The sequence below is a fragment of the Falco rusticolus genome, chromosome 14, assembly GCF_015220075.1.
Source record: "Falco rusticolus isolate bFalRus1 chromosome 14, bFalRus1.pri, whole genome shotgun sequence".
NCBI lineage: Eukaryota > Metazoa > Chordata > Aves > Falconiformes > Falconidae > Falco > Falco rusticolus.
In genome coordinates, this window is record NC_051200.1 from 8,638,946 (window position 1) to 8,655,928 (window position 16,983).

The 16,983-nt window shown below is 49.5% G+C and overlaps 1 protein-coding gene across 2 annotated transcripts in view; it reads left to right on the forward strand.

The window, feature by feature from the left end:
* Positions 1-16,983, forward strand: part of RNF128 (ring finger protein 128) — a 41,583-nt gene that overhangs the window by 12,148 nt on the left and 12,452 nt on the right. The window contains exons 1-2 of one of the 2 annotated variants that reach the window (XM_037408277.1): positions 2,178-2,643; positions 15,857-16,107. In XM_037408277.1, the coding sequence (XP_037264174.1) occupies positions 2,205-2,643; positions 15,857-16,107 (690 nt within the window). In that variant the 5' untranslated portion in view covers positions 2,178-2,204. Of the gene's footprint in view, positions 1-2,177; positions 2,644-15,856; positions 16,108-16,983 lie in introns of those variants that run through there. The other variant, XM_037408278.1, reaches the window with a different exon arrangement.

Here is a 16,983-nt window from a genome sequence, read left to right on the forward strand (position 1 = left end):
TGCCCAGAGCCAGGCTGGAGCGGGGAGCCGCTGTGCCCCGGCACAGAGTGCCACCGTGCCCCGCGGCTCCGCTCCCCGGCCAGCCGGCTGCCGCAGGAACGCCTTTGCCCCGCGTGGCTGCGACGCCTGCACCCGCGCTGTCGCTTTGTTAAAATCATGTCAGAAACCGTAACGTATGGATGTGTAAGAGACTGCGGCAAAGCCTCATACTCAAAATCCCCTGCACTACAGGAAGTTTTGTATCCCGAGAAGGTTCCAGGTTTTGGTGCAATTTTGCCTTGGTGAAAACACCAGAGCTAAGCATCCCTAGAGCTTGGGAGCCGCTTGAAGCTGAGTGGTTTGGCTGCTGCCAATTGCGCAAGGCTTGGTTGTATTTTCAGAGTGTTAAGTTGTTCCCTGCACCTACGTGGAACAGGTTTCAAAACCAAGTCTCTCTGCTTGCTTACAGATATACTTACTACAGCTAGAGATGTTACTCGTTGAGGTAAGTTGTCTGCTTAAATGTGGAATGAGAAAATGAGAGGTTTGTTTAGGTTAGGACAAAAGGGTTAGTAAGCTTTGTGTGTTTAGCAATATTGATCTGCAGCAAATTGCTTCACCTGCTCTTCGCTACCTGCTCTGCACGCTGCTATTTGGGCAGCAAAACCAACCTCTGCTCTCCCTGTGCTACTGAGCTACAAACACCTGTAGGTGCCGCGCTGGCAGGGGTGGACGCCCATGGAGCAGGTGGGTTCCCAAGCCCCTGCCCCCAGGTAGTTGTTCAAACCCAAGCTGGGTTTGACCGTGTCACTCTCCCCGTCCTGCCTTTAGCACAGGTGCAAGTGAAGGAAAACATGTGCCATGGCTCGATGCCAAGTTACCGGTTATCAGCCCCCCAGATTCAGCATCAGCCAAAAGCCTGCGTTAACAACTAAGCGGTGCCGACTCATGCCAGAAAGGGTTTAATTCTGTCTTTATGCTAATTTTCTTGGTGATTGCATAGGCAGCAGCTGATCATGTGCCATATAATCACTGCAGAGAAATAACCTTCTAAATGATGGGCTCCCGTCCAGGGACCCAGCCTGTGCGCGGTGACACGTGGCCGTCTGGGGATGTGTTTGGTGGCTCCGCGTGCTGGGGGCAATTCCTGCAGAGTGGCTGGTAGGAGCAGGGCCTCTCCTTCAGCAGAGTGGCTCTGTGGAGGAGCTCGAAATGGTCTTGTGTCTCCTGGTATCGTCCTTTCCTGCCTCAAGTTCCCTGGCAAGGCTCTGACAGCATGTCCTGCTCGTGTTTGCAGCAGTTCCGCGAGCACTCAGAGCGCGCTGCCTGGTGTGGGACAGCTGAGCAAAAATGCGCACGTGCCAGAGCGAGGGACTTTTGAAGGCAGAGCGGCTGCCCCAAATAGCACTGCAGAGCCCTGAAGGAACGTGGCTTCTCATTGTGAATTAAAAATATATTTAAAAAATAATGAACTACGCGAACGCGGCTAACACCTAAGTAGACGAAGGCATTGAAAGGGCAGGTTTATCGTGTATGTCCGAGGGAGGACGATGGCTGGTGAGTTCGCACAGCTCACCTCGTGCTCTGTACAGTAATTCCAGGCAGGACCGATGCTGTGCGGTGCTGAGCCTCCCGCAGGCAGCACCGGTGCGAAGGGCTGCCGCGGGGTGGGGGTGCGGTGGCCCCCCCAGGTGGGCGGCTTCTTAGGGGGTCCCTGCCGGCTACTGGGACCCCCTGCCGCAGCGGGCACTGGGGTGGGCTGCGGGGGAGGCAGCCTGGAGGGGGTCACCTACTGTGCCAGCAGGTGATGGGGGTGTGGGGGGTGATCCACCCTGGCTGGGAGCGATCCGGGGGGGTCCCCGTCACCCCTGAGAGGTGACGGCAGGAGGAACCGTCACTTCTGAGAGGTGACCCGGCTGGGCGACCCACCGCATCCCCCCTGGGAAGCAACCTGGGGTGGTGACCCATTGCCCTGCGGGGCGCTCCGGCCAGGGGGACCCCCCCGGTGTCCCCGCGCCGTCGGGGCGCCCGTGGCTGCCGCCGCGGGCACCGGTCCCCGGTCGGGCGGCGGGGGTGCGGCGGGGCCGGGGACTGCCGGCGGGGCTCCGGGCGGGGCGGGGGCGTGCCGCGGGGGGGGGAGGCCCCGCTCCTCCCCCGTGAGCGGCGGCGGCGGCGGGGCCGCGGCGGTTTTAGGCGGCGGCGCGGCCGGGCTGGGCCGGGCCGTGATGCCGTCGGGGGCCGCGCTGCTGGCGGTGGCCGCGCTGCTCTGCGCCTCCCCCCGGCCCGGGCCCCGCGGGGCGGCGGCGGCGGCCTGGAGCGCTTGGCTGAACGTGTCGTGGGAGGACGGCGCGGACCGCAACCGGAGCGGCTGGGAGGCGAGCGAGAGCGGCCTGTACGGGCAGGACTCGCCGCTGCAGGCGGCCGCGGGGGTGCTGGTGCTGCCCGACGACCGCGACTCCTTCAACGCCTGCAGCGCCCGCACCAACTTCAGCGGCGCCCCGGCGGCCGGCGGGGACGCCCCGGGCTGGCTCGCCCTCATCCAGCGCGGCGGCGGCTGCTCCTTCGCCGATAAGATCCGCCTGGCCGCCGAGCGCGGCGCCGCCGGCGCCGTCATCTACAACTACCGCGGCACCGGCAACGAGGTGCTGCCCATGTCCCACCACGGTGAGTCCCGGCGGCCTGCGGCGGGGGTCTGCCCCGCGAGAAGGGGGCACCCCGGGGGCAGCCCCTCCGGCTGGCTCAGCCCACCCGCCTGGGATGCCCAGCAAGGGGCTGGGGTTCCTTTCTGCCCCTGCTGCGCCAGCGGTGTCTGCCCCGAGCACCCGGTGCCGTTCCGGGCGCTGCTGTTGCTGAATTTTCCCTTGATTAATGAGTAACGATGTCTGCTGGCTGGGGCCGCCGCAGGTGTGCGGGGGGAGCAGTGCCTGCCGGCTGCTCCGGGTTCCCTGCGACCAGGTAGCTGCCCGGAGTTGATGGATGCTGCGGTTTTCAAAGCCTGCGGAGTAGGTCGGGATAGGCTGGGCTTCCACACTCGGGCACCGGTTTTCCCTGCGTCCTGCACACTAACCAGCTCAGGAGCAGGCAGAGAATGATCCTCGTGCGTAGCCTCCCTCCTCTCGCTGTAGAACGCCTCCTCCTTGCCAGCGCTGTTGGTTTGGCTTTGTTGTTTTTTCTTCCCGAACTGCCTGTCTTGCAAAGGAAGAATGAGATTTGGCTCTCTTTCAGCCTAGTGTTTTCTGAGAAAGTGCCCTGGGCTGGAAGCCGTGTAACTGCCTCCTGGTCAGGGCAGGAGCAGGTGCCCTGCCCGTGGTGGGGCAGGGATGCGCTGGCTCCGTCCAGCCCTCAGCTGCCGGCTGGATGCGCGCACACCTCAGGGGTCTCTTGGTGTTCTGCTAAGTGACGCTGCTTTGGGGAGCCGCATCTTCTGGAGAGAAACAGTGAAAACACAGAGCGAGTCTTAAAGCTTTGACTGGCTTGAAAAATAATTATATCCTTGCAGCACCCCTCGTAGAAGGGGTGGAGAGGGTTTCTGTCTGGTAGCGGTGGAGGTAAGTGTTCTGGTCAGACAAGGAAGCAGTAGCTGCCTCTGGAGCTTCGTTGTGTGCAATCTTAATGACCTGTATGACTGTCTGTACGCCACTTTAAGAATTTAGAACATACAGTCTGGATGGGTTCTGGCCTTTCTGAGGCAGAGCTTTCTTACGTAATTAAATCATCTGCTGACAACCGGCATTGAGATCTGGCTAGTGCTGGGTGAGTTCCTTCTGCTGAGTTGCCAGTAGCATCCCTGCCCTGAGCCCTGTTTGCTGTGTGCCTACCTAATCCCACAGCTCTCTGCAGAGCTCCTTTGGCACTGGCTGACCTGGGCAGGTCACTGCTGAACCTGTTCCTGGGGGGAAGGTATGTGTGCTCCTGGCCTGAACACTGGGAGACCTACAGCATCTTAATCTTGCTGGGAGCTGCCTCAAAATAAGCCATCTGCTGTCTGCAGGGTCTGCTCCAAGAGGAGCTTCCTCCTTTCCCATGCTGTCCTTAAGCTTTCTGCTGAGGGATTTATGTCAGAGTGGCTGTAGCTGGCCTGATTATCCTGCATGATGGGTTACAGGCTTGAGGGCACTTTGAAACTTCTCAGCTGAATTGCAGATGAATAGGACAGGGACTTCTTGAAGAAGACAGCTTCTGTCAAACCACTTATTTCATCTGCACGATGACTCCTTGCCACATCCTAGCACAACTACTGGGCTAAGCTTGTTGCTGCTGCTGTTTTTATTCCTTGTCCTTGTTTTAGTCCCTCACTACTTCTCCTGTGCCACCCTCCCTTTTCTTCCCCTCTGGACTTGAGTTATCTTTTTATGTTTTCACAGTTGTCTGCAAGTCCCTGTTCTCATCACTTCCCACAGTGATGCTCTTCCTTCTGCTTGTGGGGTCTTCGGTGACACGCTGTGCTTGACCCACCCCTGCCCCTGCTGGGAGCCAATGCTCTCCAGTCAAACCTGACAAACGTTAACACAGCATGGCCAGGAGGAAGCAAGCTGCAAGTAATCAGCCTCATTCATTTTGCCAAGTGTGGGATATTCCTTGTACAGTGCTGGTGAGGTGTAGTGCTGTAGGCTGAGCTGAAACTTCAGAGGTAAGAGCTGGTCAGGCTGCCCTTCACTGAACTGTGCTTTGGGGTGGGTCTCCTCTTCTGGCCTCCAGTGGTGGCACTGGATGCTCTAACTCTTCTGGAGGCAGCGGTGAAGGTAGCCCTGCTCATTAAAGAATGAGTTTTGTGCAACTAGAACTCCGGCTGTTGCTGTAATGGCTGTAGCTGTGCTAGTGGTGACTTCATGACCTGGGTTTCCTAATTGGCTTCATTTCTGCTTTAACAGGGCCACCATATGCCATCAAGTGAAACTAAACAAGGCCAAGCACTTCCTCAAGTTGAGGCAGTGGGAGGCAGCAGGAGGTGGCGTTGCGGGGGGTGAGGAGGAGCGAAGTGTCCGGGCTGCCTAGGGTAGCATCTCCTGCCTGCGCTGCAGCCGTGCCGAGGGCTCTCCTCTCTGCAGCGGGGCACAGGACCTGTCATCTGCCTGCCAGAGAAGGAAAGTCCCCATGGGTGGGCTTTGATAAAATGTGTGGCACAATGTGGCTTTTCATTGCAGAACTTTGGTGGCAACAGAAGTTTATCTAAAAGTACAGTGTGCCTTTTCCGGGGCTGTCAAGCTTGGCTTTTGAAGCAACTTTCTTCTTTAGAAGCTTGAATGTGCCTGTACTTGTCAGCAATGTTGGTGCTGGTCATCCTGCTTCCAGAGATTTCTTTGCTTATAATCATCGTGTTTAGTCTGATGAATTCTTTATTGCTTGTATCAGTGCTCTGTGTGGAAACTTTGTGGTGTGTCAACTTTAAAAACAAACAAACACAAACAAAAAAAAACCAACAGCAAAAAAACCACAAACCAAAACAACCCCCCACCCTGGCAATAGAAACAACAGAATGCAAATAGCCAAATCCGATGTGATCAACTCCTGCCTAATCCTCCCTAACACATAGAATGTCAAGGATTTAATGGAGTCCAAAGTCATATTTACTTTGTACTTTTATAAGAGCAAAACCATATCAATTAGCAAACTTGAGTTTGAATTGTGCTCACTTTAAGAAGATGGTACCGCTCTGTGGCAGGCTGAGCAGGGTTTCAAAGTACAGTTCTGTGTGCTTATAATTGCACCTCTCTGTAATCTATATTGACCTTCTGAAAAAAAACCACGTTTGATTGGAGAAAAACAGCAGCATGTGGGGGAAAAGTACATGGCAAGAATTGGTTTGTTTTAAAGGTGAACCTTAACTTAAGATAGAACCAGGCTGTTAGGTGGCTTTGGTGTCAGGGTATGGTGGTAACTGTGGAAAGTGTTCTTTGGTGTTATTTTCCTGCAGCTGCTAAATTCTTGGCAGGTCAGAAAGCTGCGGTGATAATTTCCTTGGGTTTCTCTCTTGTGGTGTAACTCTAGCCTTGAGAAGCACACCACCTGATCTGCAGAGGGCTTATTCTGGGGCAACACAGCTAAATAATTCTGGCCTGAAACAGTAACAGCGTGTCTCAGGCTGACAAGATCTGGTTCAAGTGTAAACTTGCATCAATGGGCGAAAGGGGAAGGAAAGGTTAAATATGTAGTGCTGCCACTTGACTTGTTCTGCCGGAATTTCACTGAGGTGAAGGCTAATCTCCATATGCTTAGGGGAAATAGTGAATGGCAGAAGTGTATAATTCTGCTCCGCTCCAACTTTGTGCGAGGCACGGTCTTTTGAATCAAGCGAAAACTTTGCCATGATATTAAAAGGCTGAAGTGACCTGTAAAACTCTTCCTGCTAAAGGCTGAGACAGAACAGTGATCTCAAGGCAGGCTGTGCTGACGCTTTGTACACGTGTAAACAAATAGTGCACCTCTCCTTTGCAGCGAGTGAAGGCTTGTGCTGAGCACCTCCGAGATGAGGAATGAGGATGCAGGTTCTAATGAATGACACTTGCTTTCCCGTGTTCCCTGGCCGCGGCCAGGTGACCCTCGGCAGAGTATTTAGCCCTTCCTACCAGCAGCTCCTTATTGAGAAAGAACTTGAATGGATCCACGGTGCCTGGGTCGTATTTGCAGTCTGTAGTGCCTGGAGTTTGTAGCTCTTTGCACCTGAGAATAGCTAATTTGATGCGCATGTGCTGCAACTTTGTCCTTACATGCTCAGTCCAGTTCTCCTGGCTGCCCGGTTTAGGGTGAGTTAATGTCACAGCTGTAGTGGCAGGTAGCAGGGTGGTATGCAGAGTCTGGCTGATGACCCTGATCTCCCACCTGCAGGGTATGATGGGGGTGCGGGGGAGTTGCCCACAGCACAGGGGTCTGTGAGCAAGCAGGACAGACTGATCACTGCTACTGACAGCCTCTAATCCCTGCCCTTGCTCTTCTTGGTCTAATTTAGGTACCTTTGTGCCACGGAAGACTGCAGGGTAGGCACCAACCCTTAGATAGCCTGGAACATCTCTGCAAAGTGCCCTTGCTCTTTGGGTTTACTGGGCTGCTGAATTGCAAAAGGGTGAATTACAATCCGAGGTGACAGCCATGGCAGGAGAGGCTCGGTTGTGGAGGACCTACGGCCCTAAAACAACAACAGTGCTCGTGGGCCTCCAGTCTTGGATGTGCCAGGGAGCAAACGGCGCTCGGGCTCAGCGCTGTTCCCCACTGTATCGAATGTGACCTGTCATCTTTCTGCAGACAGATGCCTTCTGGCTTACACCATGCTGATTTAGGTCATTTTATCATTAGCTTTCTCAACCTTACTTGTTTCCAGCGAGCACTTAGCTGCTACCAGTATGTTGAGAGGTAGGGGTATGAGCTGTGAGCTCGATCTCAGTTGACGAGGGTGAGCAATGTCTTTACTAAATCAAAACTGCTGAAAGCTGTTGAGTGAATGCACCAAAGAGTTTTCATTAAGGAGCGTTGATCTCTGTTTCCCCAGAGGGTTTTAGGTGCTGTTTGCTAGATTGAAAGATGATCCTTGCCTCTTCTAAGTGCCACTGACCAAACAGCATGTGAAGAAGGCTGTCCGACAGATCTCATTCATCTCCGTGCCCTTAAGCATACAGTCTTGGCTGCTGTATTAAAGGACGATTTCATGTTCTAAATGTTCTAAGATTTAGGGCCTGGCAGCATTTACGTAAATCTTAAAGGCAAGGTGTGTGTAAGGGGGAAGGCTGGCAACTGTTAGTGTTAGAAGTTACTATTTGCCAATTGAATCCATTTAAATTAGAGTGCAGGTTGGTTTCCACCTCAGTTATCCCTTGGAGACCCATGGAAACGTCATGTAAAACTACATTTGGTCTTGATGTGGTCCTTTTAGACACCTAGCCTATTTGGTAAAAGTTTCTCTGCACTTCTTCAAGTGCAAATCTTCCTTGTCCACAGTAACTGTTGGGTGAGCCATCTGGAGGCTGACCTCACCGAAGAGTGTCCCAAGGCAAACAGGGGTGGTAGCTCCCAAGCAGAGTAGCCCCATCACTAAATGCGGTGTTGGTGAGGAGTGTATGGTGGTGTCTTTTTCCAGGCAGACTGCTGTGGGCATGAATTCTCCAAAAAAGGTATTCCTTTTGCAAAACACGACCACCACTTGGCAGTGGCTTTATCTTCTGGCCTCTCATCTGTCCTCACAGTGCTGAGGATCTTCCAAGGCTCGCTCTCATCTTTAAATTTCTCTCTAATGCTCCTCCTCTGCCTTTTTTTTTTTTTTTTTTTTTTTTTTTTAATTTTCTTTATAAAGCTCTGGCTATTGCTTCCTACTCCTGAGTAGTCCTGCCAATTTTTGCAACTTTTTCAAGTGTCTTGCTGTTGAATGTTTACCTCTGTATTTTGAAAGGCTTGTATGTTGAGGAGGAAGAGATCAGGCAGAGTGCCAGCTGCCAAGTAAAGCAAGCTGAAAGCAGATTTCATTAAGCTTAGGTGACAGTGTGCGCAAGAAGACAGTTCAATCAAAAAGATGGGGTCATAAGGGGCTGTTGCTTTAAATAACTGCACAGTAGCTTGGAAGGGAGCAATTCTTTTATCTTGGTGCCAGGGAATGTTTGGGGTGGAGAGCATGCAGAGCTGGAGAAGGGGGAGGGACAAGCCTACCTGCATGTCAGCTTATCCAGGCTTAAATGGCTCCTGGAACTAGGGGTTCAGTCATGCTTCCCTCTTGCAAAGGGGAGAGCTTATCGTATGGCAATAAAGGCCTGAGGATGATGTTTCCTCTGACAGTGTCTTCAGTGGAGGATGAGTGCTGGGATAGGTGCTGCTCTGTCAGATTTGCATTCCTGATAAGACTTGGTCTTGTGCATGTGGATAAGAGCAGTCATTAATTTTTTTTGTCAACACTGTGCTATGGATGAGAGCAGAGCTAGTGTGGAGGCGGCTGGTTTCGTAGTACTTCTCTGAGGCTGGGTATAGCCCTCGTGCCCGTGGTGTTCCATGGTGTCGAGACACAATGGCTTTTGTGTGTGGCGCTGGCCTTTCATCTTGGATGAATTACATCACGTCCGTAATACTGCCCCGGTCTGTGTACGCTGTGAGTTTATTTTCCCTTCTGCTGGAACAGCTAACAGCAAACTTGGACCAGCCTGTTTGATAACCCCCAGAAATCCCCTGTTTCGTACTATTTCAATACAGTGAGATCAGCAATAGTAAAGATCTTATGTCTTAGTTTTATTTTTAAACCTAGAAGATGGTATATCAAATATTCTTCTTATGTGCCTGAAGAGGCAGGTGTGCTAATCTGGTAGGAAATTGTTGGAGAGTCAACTGACAGTGTCGTTCATGCTAAAGTACAGGAGATGGCTTGATCTCCTAATGTCTTTTTGCTGATGTTGGGGGTTGGAGGCATGCCAGGGAAATACTACTAGCCCCTTTGACTAAGGCTGAAGGCACAGCTAGTGCTCATCTTCTGTGCTGCAAACACCATGTTACGGAGATAAAAGCAAAGATCCAGCCACTGTGTGACCAAGGTGAGGGTTTGTATTTCAGCTCCTCAAAGAGTCATCGGACAGCGATTCTGCTGTGGTTGAGAGCCTATCCTTTCCCTGAGAATTCAAACTCTGAAGTGTACTTTTTGCTGCTCTTTCTGTACATGGAGCAATCAAACTCAAAAGTAATTTCTTCAGTTTTGCTTTTTCTGAGCTTGTGGTGGTCAACTGGGACTTTCTGTAGCTGTGGAAAGGGGGTGGTGATGGGTTATTGCTGTGGTACTTTGAACAGTTCTTGTGTGACTGCCTTCTCTGAAGACTTCTCCGCTAGATCATGCGAGGTCTTTAAAAATAAAATCCTTCATCCTGTAGTAGTTCTCTGGCAGATCTTACTCAGCTGTAGCAGAATGTCTGCACCCCTTAATCTGTTCATAATGGCATCCTTCATTTCTCAGTCATCTCAAAGCATTCAGAGAAAACAGTTCATTGGTTTTCTGTTGAACTGCTCTGTAATTCCTCTGCGAAACAAACAAACAAACAAAAAATGTGGTCTTTTTAAAAAATAAAAAATTCTTCGGTTATCTGGACTGGCTCTGCCACTGCAACATTAAACAACTTCAATCAGCTAGTCAAGGCGAGCCTGTCAGAAAACCCCTTGTACGCCAGGAAAGATAATGTTTAACTTTCAGACAGGATTACTGTGCTGTTCCCTTCCCCTTCCAGTGACTTCTGTGAAACTATTTCTCTTCAATATTAAAAAGCCACTTGAGTCCTAAGGAAAATTTAGTGTTGGTTGGATATGAGGTTAAAATACTGTTGAAACAGATTGCTGCTACCGCCGAGACAGGGGGCTGTTGGCAGGTATCCCAGTGTGAAGCCTTAGGCACACCGTGGGGTGAGCTGGGCTGGTCCCCGGGGTGGGGGTGGGGAAGCCACGGCTGTGCCACAGCAGATGCGTTGGTTGCACAAGGCGCTCTCTGGACAAAGTGAAATAATACTGGGAAGATGCTGGGCGCTAAATTTCATGCTGCTTAAAGAAGTTGTGAAACTGTGCTTTGAGAAAGGGGGGGTGCCTGAAACTGCAGCATCTGAAATGTTGGAGCTTGTGTGAGGCATGCTAGCTTTTCCCTTGGTCTGAAATAGCTTGCCTACTTACCTGTGCTTTATAGTCTTTCCTAAAAATACCTACGAAACTATTGCCTTCCTCAAATGTTTTCATCACACGGTATTGTAGCTAGGTCCGCTCCCAAGGGGGGAAGGGTCCCATCACACCGTTTTGCAGCCTGTTCGTGGTAAATGGTGAGGGAGACATTGGAAGGGGTTGGCTTTTGCTATCTGAGAAAACAAAGATCTACAGAATTTACCCCAGGTTACAGAGGCCTTTAAACTGAAATGAAAGTCATTCGTGATGTGACTGAAGCTTAATCTGGTTGGTTTAATGCAAGCTTAAACAATGCCAAATGGTTCCAATGCCTGAAGGAGCTGAGAAACCAATTTTAAATGAGGCTAGAGGAGCTGACTTGGAGCTGGAGTTCTGGAGTTGCCTTCCATGACATGCAAAGCTGTCAAACAGCTGGAAGTTAATTGTTCACTGCAAAAGGCTTTGCCAGGGCCTCACAAGAGTTGGAAGAACATACAGTGTTTGTCAGTGTCACCTCAGAGTATTGCACAGAGAAAATATTAAATATTTCTCTTAGATTGAATTAATGTTCTCTGTGGTGTTGGGTGGGGTATCAAAGTCACTAGTAGAGGAAGGGAAAGTGTGCAGAGATGGCAAGTTTCATAACTGAATTTATTTGCTTAAGTTTTGGAGGCACGTGATGTTTTCTGTTAGGTACTAGTATATTGGTCCTTAAAATGGGCCACAACAAAAAGTAGCGCACAATCATAAAGCTGGCGTTGTGGTTAGCAGTCTGAGCCCGTTCGGTTTTCTTTGTTACGAAGCTCAAGTGGTGAGTAAGAAATGTGGTATTACAATAAAGATTCCTTAAATTCAAATACTGAAAACTCAAAACTAAACTTGATTTCTGGCAGTTAATTAGCTGGGCAATTCAAATATGGCCTTCATCACTTGAAGGGGTTTCGCTACACGGAAGAGTTTGAAATTCCTGGAGGCGTGCTCTCTTTCCTCCCTTTTCCAGGTTGTGCTTAAGTTTTATTAAATGCACAGTGCAAACACCACATTAAGATTAACACGGGGCAAAGTCTTCTGTTTTCTAACATCTGGAAGGAAAGGCAAAGATTTGAAAGCGCAAGAGCAAAGTTTACTTACAAACTGCCTGGAGCTCTGAGGAGGAGCAGCGTGCAGGGAAGGGACCGTTGCCTCCTCCAGAGCTGGCTGCTGTGCCTGGAGTGGTTTCAACTTGTAGGAGCCTGCCCTGGACCGTCCAGGAGGCAGGATTTTACCCTGGCAAACACAGTGCTATAGCAGCACCCTGTGCTCCTTGGGGGAGGATTTGCTTACCAAAGCTGTCTCCGAAGGGATGGATGAAGCTCAGGCAGTGCCCTGTAACTCGTTCTGATGCGCTCGGGCACTGCCTGCAAGGCTGGAGATATGGGGCACCAGGGATAGGTTTTAATTATGGTTAAGGTAGCATTCAACTGTCATCCCAGGGGAGGGAATCTGCCGGTTGGGTTTACACGTACAGCTAGCCGCTGTGCTCTGGGGGGCCGATGGGGCCTTCCCGAGCTCCCCAGTGGCACGGACTTCAAGCCAAGCCCACAAGCGAGCTCCATGTACCACTGCAGAGTCTCTTGTGGGCAGAACATTCCTTTAAGTCTGCATGCTGGGGCTGCAGTCCCTGGGCTTTTAAGTCTTAGTCTGCTGTATTGATTCCATCTGGAGTTCTAGTGTAGCTCCCTTCTGAAGCTGGTTTTTAGTTTTTATTTTTGTTTTTTTCTTTCTGTATTACAGAAGGGTTTTAACAGTAGTGAGTTGTGGGGGCTGGGCAGAAAGCCTTCAGTCATGTAGCCTCTAATCACTGCAAAACCTGGTGCATTCCTTAATCTCTGAATCTCCTTGACATTGTGAACTCCAGACCACCTGGAAGCTCTACCATAACTAACTGAAAGGGTGGACAACTTCATCAGGTCCCAACAGAGAAGTGAGAAAAGAATGCTCATTACTGGATATTAATAAGATCTAGGGAAAAGCAGTTCCCTTTTCATTAAATAAAACAAAAACAGTGTAACGCCCAGAGAAACCTGCTTGTACTCTTTCTAGAAGTTGTAATTGTACTTGTAATATGCCTGGGAAGGAGATGGTTCCTCTGAGGTGCTAGGACTTCTCATTCCTTCGCTGCTTGGGGAAGGAAGAAAAAAAAATTAGGTAAGTCTGAAAATCTCACTTCCTCTGGGAATCTGCTTGCAGCTTTGTTCATCCTGAACACACCAACAGTTCTTCTGAGCTGCTTCTGTGGGGAGAGGTTTTATGGTGGTAGCTGTGCAAGATACGGAGATCATGGAGGCATCAACACTGTGCTCTAGCATGTGTCTCCAGTGTAGGTGTTGCCTTGAGGTGTGCCATGGAGTCCCACCATACTTAGCAGTGGCACATAGGGACCTGCTTTTCTGGGACTTAATTGTATGCAATGGCTCAAATAGCTTAAGTTCTGGTTATCCTGTACATTGTGTATACCTAATCTGAATCGGGTAAACGATGTTTTGCCATAGCTTGTTTTGAAGCAGGGGATCTGGTTGGCCCCAAAATCTAATCCTTGTCTCAGTGTGCTTTGATGCATGAACAGCTTGTGATTTTTAGTTAAAACTTGACTGCTGTTGAGGCACTGATTAGGTTTCATTGCAGTCTGCTAAATATTGTGGGGTGACTGTTCTCCAGGACCTACAACTTGCTTGGTTCAGAATAGATTTATGTGTAGCACTGGATTACAATAGTCCCCTTAATGAATATGAAAAAGCAGGTGTTCACGGTGCAAAAGTTAATGCTCCCCATTCTGTGCACCCCTGGCACCTTGCATTTTTCTCTCCTGAATTGCTAAATCTGTAACTTCCTGGTTATGGGGAGCAGAAGCGTGATGGGAGAACAACTGATGTCTGTGCAGTGCAGAGTTTAATATAGGTATTTATCTTGGTATAAATAGATGCAACTCCACGCTGCGTGTAAGTAAACCTGATACAGGAAGGTAAAACTGATCCCAGCCATGCACTCTCTTTGTGTGCCAAATGTACTTGTGTCCCAGCATTTCCCCTGCCCCAACAAACCATTTAAGTTCTTGCACTTCATCTGTGCCAGCACGTATCTGCAAAACAGCGTCCTTCAGATTTTGACCAGTGTGCTGCCTGATGATGCAAAACTCCACATCTACAGAGGCAGATTGTATTTGTCTATAGATTTGAATAACTTTCCCTCTCCGATTTCATCGGAGATGGGAAAGGAGAGAAGCTGGGAAATGTTTAACTAAACAGATCTTACTTCTGTTTAGCAATAAGCCCATTACTAGCTAAACAGGCAGCAGGTTAAGCTCACCTTCTAATGTCCCTTAAAAACTGTCACAGAAAGCTTTACCTGAATCACAGAAGCTGATGCCCAGGTGAGGAACTTGGGCTTCTGTGACGTTTTTGCCATGCACAACTAATTGACTTTCCTTTTGCTTTGCTGGAGTTTGGGGGGGGGGGGGGGGGGGGGGGCTGGCAGTTTAGGGCAGCTGCTATGCTTGAGACACCTCAGCAGATGTCCCCCGAAATAGCTTGTTTCCATTAAGATGCTCAAGTGCTGTCAGGAGCCGCTGTCTACATTGGTGGTTTCATGGCCACAGTAATGTGTCTCAGTGCCTGTTGTGATGGGACCCGTCTAGCAGCTCGGGAAGTGGTGGTGGGGGTTGTCCTAGCTGGTTTCATTCTAGAAGCACAGCAGTAGTCCTAAACATGGATTCTGGGCTTTTATCTTAGCTCTTAACTCCTCTGAGCAAGTGAAGGAGGTCTGGTTTTCTGCCAGGTAAGGGTGATGTCCCCGTGACAAGTCCTGGGTGATAGTGCCAGAGTGTTGTCTAGTCCCTGTCCAAAAGGAGCTTCTGAAGTGACTAAACTTCTGTGCTACTGATGGCCAGTAACTAGGTGCAGTTTCTGGATTCCTTTCCCTGTTGTGGGCACAAGGTATTCGGTTAACTTCATGTGCTGTCAGGTTAGCTCGCTTGTAACTGCCTTTAGAAATTAACTGCTGGTCCGAAGAGTTTGCGTTACAAAATATTGAAGATGGATGCTGATATATGTCAGTGGGGGTTCGCCCCAGGGTGGGGCTGGGAGTAGTGTAGATGGGGATGGAGGTGATCGCTCCCACTTCTGCACTTGTTGCTCCAGTGTCAAAGCTACCGGCTGACCCCTTGCATGTGCTGAAAGCAGAGCTGAGATTGCGAGAGAAATCTCGGGGGGAAGGGGGGGAAATGTTAGGAAGACTTAAACATGCCACCTCATGTCATCCTGGTGAACCGATTAGCCTGAAACTTAAATGGAAGATTTTCTTCTTTAAGGGTAAAACTTGTTCGCAACTCATGGTTTAGTAGCTGAAGTGGGTTTGTAGGCTGATGGTGACATTTCATTGCCAGGAACGCCTACACTATGCCTTGTATTGCTCATAACTACAAGCTATACTTGATTAGTGAGACACGCAGAAGTGAATGGGAATAAGGCAGGACCCTTTCTCCCTTTTGTTTTTTGGCTTTTGTTTCTCTTAAGAGCCTCTCTGTTGCATTGGGACTGTCTGAAGTTCCTGCAAATAGTATCAAGTCTCTTCAAGCACTTGCTTGTCACTGAATGAAAGCAGCTTTGTTCTGGTCTGTGCTTGGTGACCAGAGTTGCTTGAAATTTCTTCCTACCATGTTCCTCTGGCTTGTCATAGTGTTCAACTGAGTGACTGAAATCCGTCATTAAAATCTGGTTGGAGTTTGCAATCTGCCACCAGCTGTTTAAAAGCCAAGCACATTTCCATATTTGCCTCCCTCTGAATTTGCATTAGAAGCCCACAACAACAGTCAACACTCGGACATTTCTCAATTGCTTCTGAAGATACAGAAGCAAAGGCTGATCTGTGGCTTTGGCTGCTCAGTGTCTGGAGAAGTACGTAACAGTCCTGTCAAATACAGAAAAGAGGTGTTAAGTAGCAGTGGAGCAGGGAAGGGAGTAGATCCATTACAGGAAGGATGGCTAAAGCACCAGCTGTGTACCTGGCATCCCTGAGCTCCTGGAGATGCTGCAGTCCCTAGCGACCTTGCTCTGTATAGGGTTTATTTTGATCTTCATGTAGTTCAAAGGCATGTTAAAATGTAAATTGCTAAAATGCTGAGTCTAAAATAATGGCAATGTGTGTCCTGTATGGGAGTGAGGAGTGTTATGGAGAACATCTAAGACAATGACTTTTATATAACACCTGGGAACTGAGCGTGGATTACCCTTCTCCTTTGCAGGTGCTAAAAGCATCGTTGCAATTATGATTGGCAACCTGAAAGGCATGGAGATCTTACATCTGATTGAGAGTGGCATGAAAGTGACTATGGTTATTCAAGTGGGGAAGAAGCATGGTCCTTGGATGAACCAGTACGCCATCTTCTTCATCTCAGTGTCATTTTTCATTGTCACAGCAGCAGCAGCCATAGGCTACTTTATTTTACGTTCTGCTCGGAGATTCAGGATTGCGAGGGCCCAGTCCAGGACTCAGGTGAGTTTGTGTGTGCCATTACTGTTTTGTTTTTTTTTTATACCCCTGAGCCTCCATGCTATGGATTTTGAGGGCAAAACACTGATTGAGCACCAAAATTACTGAATGTATTCATTCCACAGGGTGGAGCTTGTTCTTTAAAAGCTAAGAGAGGTTATCTTTGAACATCGTAAAACTTTCCAAAGAAAAGCAAAAAGCAAACTCTGGAGAAGGCAACTGATCATGTTTAGCTAACTGTCTGCTACAAATTTCACTTCCTGAACTACAGTGCAGCCACAATGCTCCTGTATTGGAGGCGGTGAGAGAGCTGAACTGCTTTTAGCTGACCCTCGCACTTCCCACATGGCACTGCCAGTGTGCTAGCTGCAATGCGAGAGCGACTGCCAATGTGTCTGCAAAATGGTGCGGTACTTCGGTTGCTTTTCTGTAGACCACAAATTGGGAAGCTATTGCCTGTTGAAAGCTGCTTTCTGACTGAAAGCTTTCTGAGAATTACAATGATAGCCTCAAGTAGGAGTTGAAAAAAGCGCTGTTAAATTGTGTTCTTTTTAAACCCCAAGCTGGGAGTTGCTAATGAGTTAAGTTTCCAGGTAACTCGTCTACAGACATCAATAGCACTAGCATCTAGCTTAAGCTGGGCTCAGAGTATGTAAAATTATTTCTTCTTCAGGGGTTAGGTAGTTAAGGAGGTGAAAGACTTCTCTGCCCTTGCAGAAGACCTGCCCTGCTGATCTCTGCTGTCCCAGGGGTCTCAGGTCCCTTGAGCAAGATATTGCTGCAATAAGCTAATGAAGCTGGAAATTGGACACAGGTGTTGAAATTCAGGCCAGTTTAAGGCTTCTGCAACACTTTAGGACTGACCTCTTCAAAATGTTA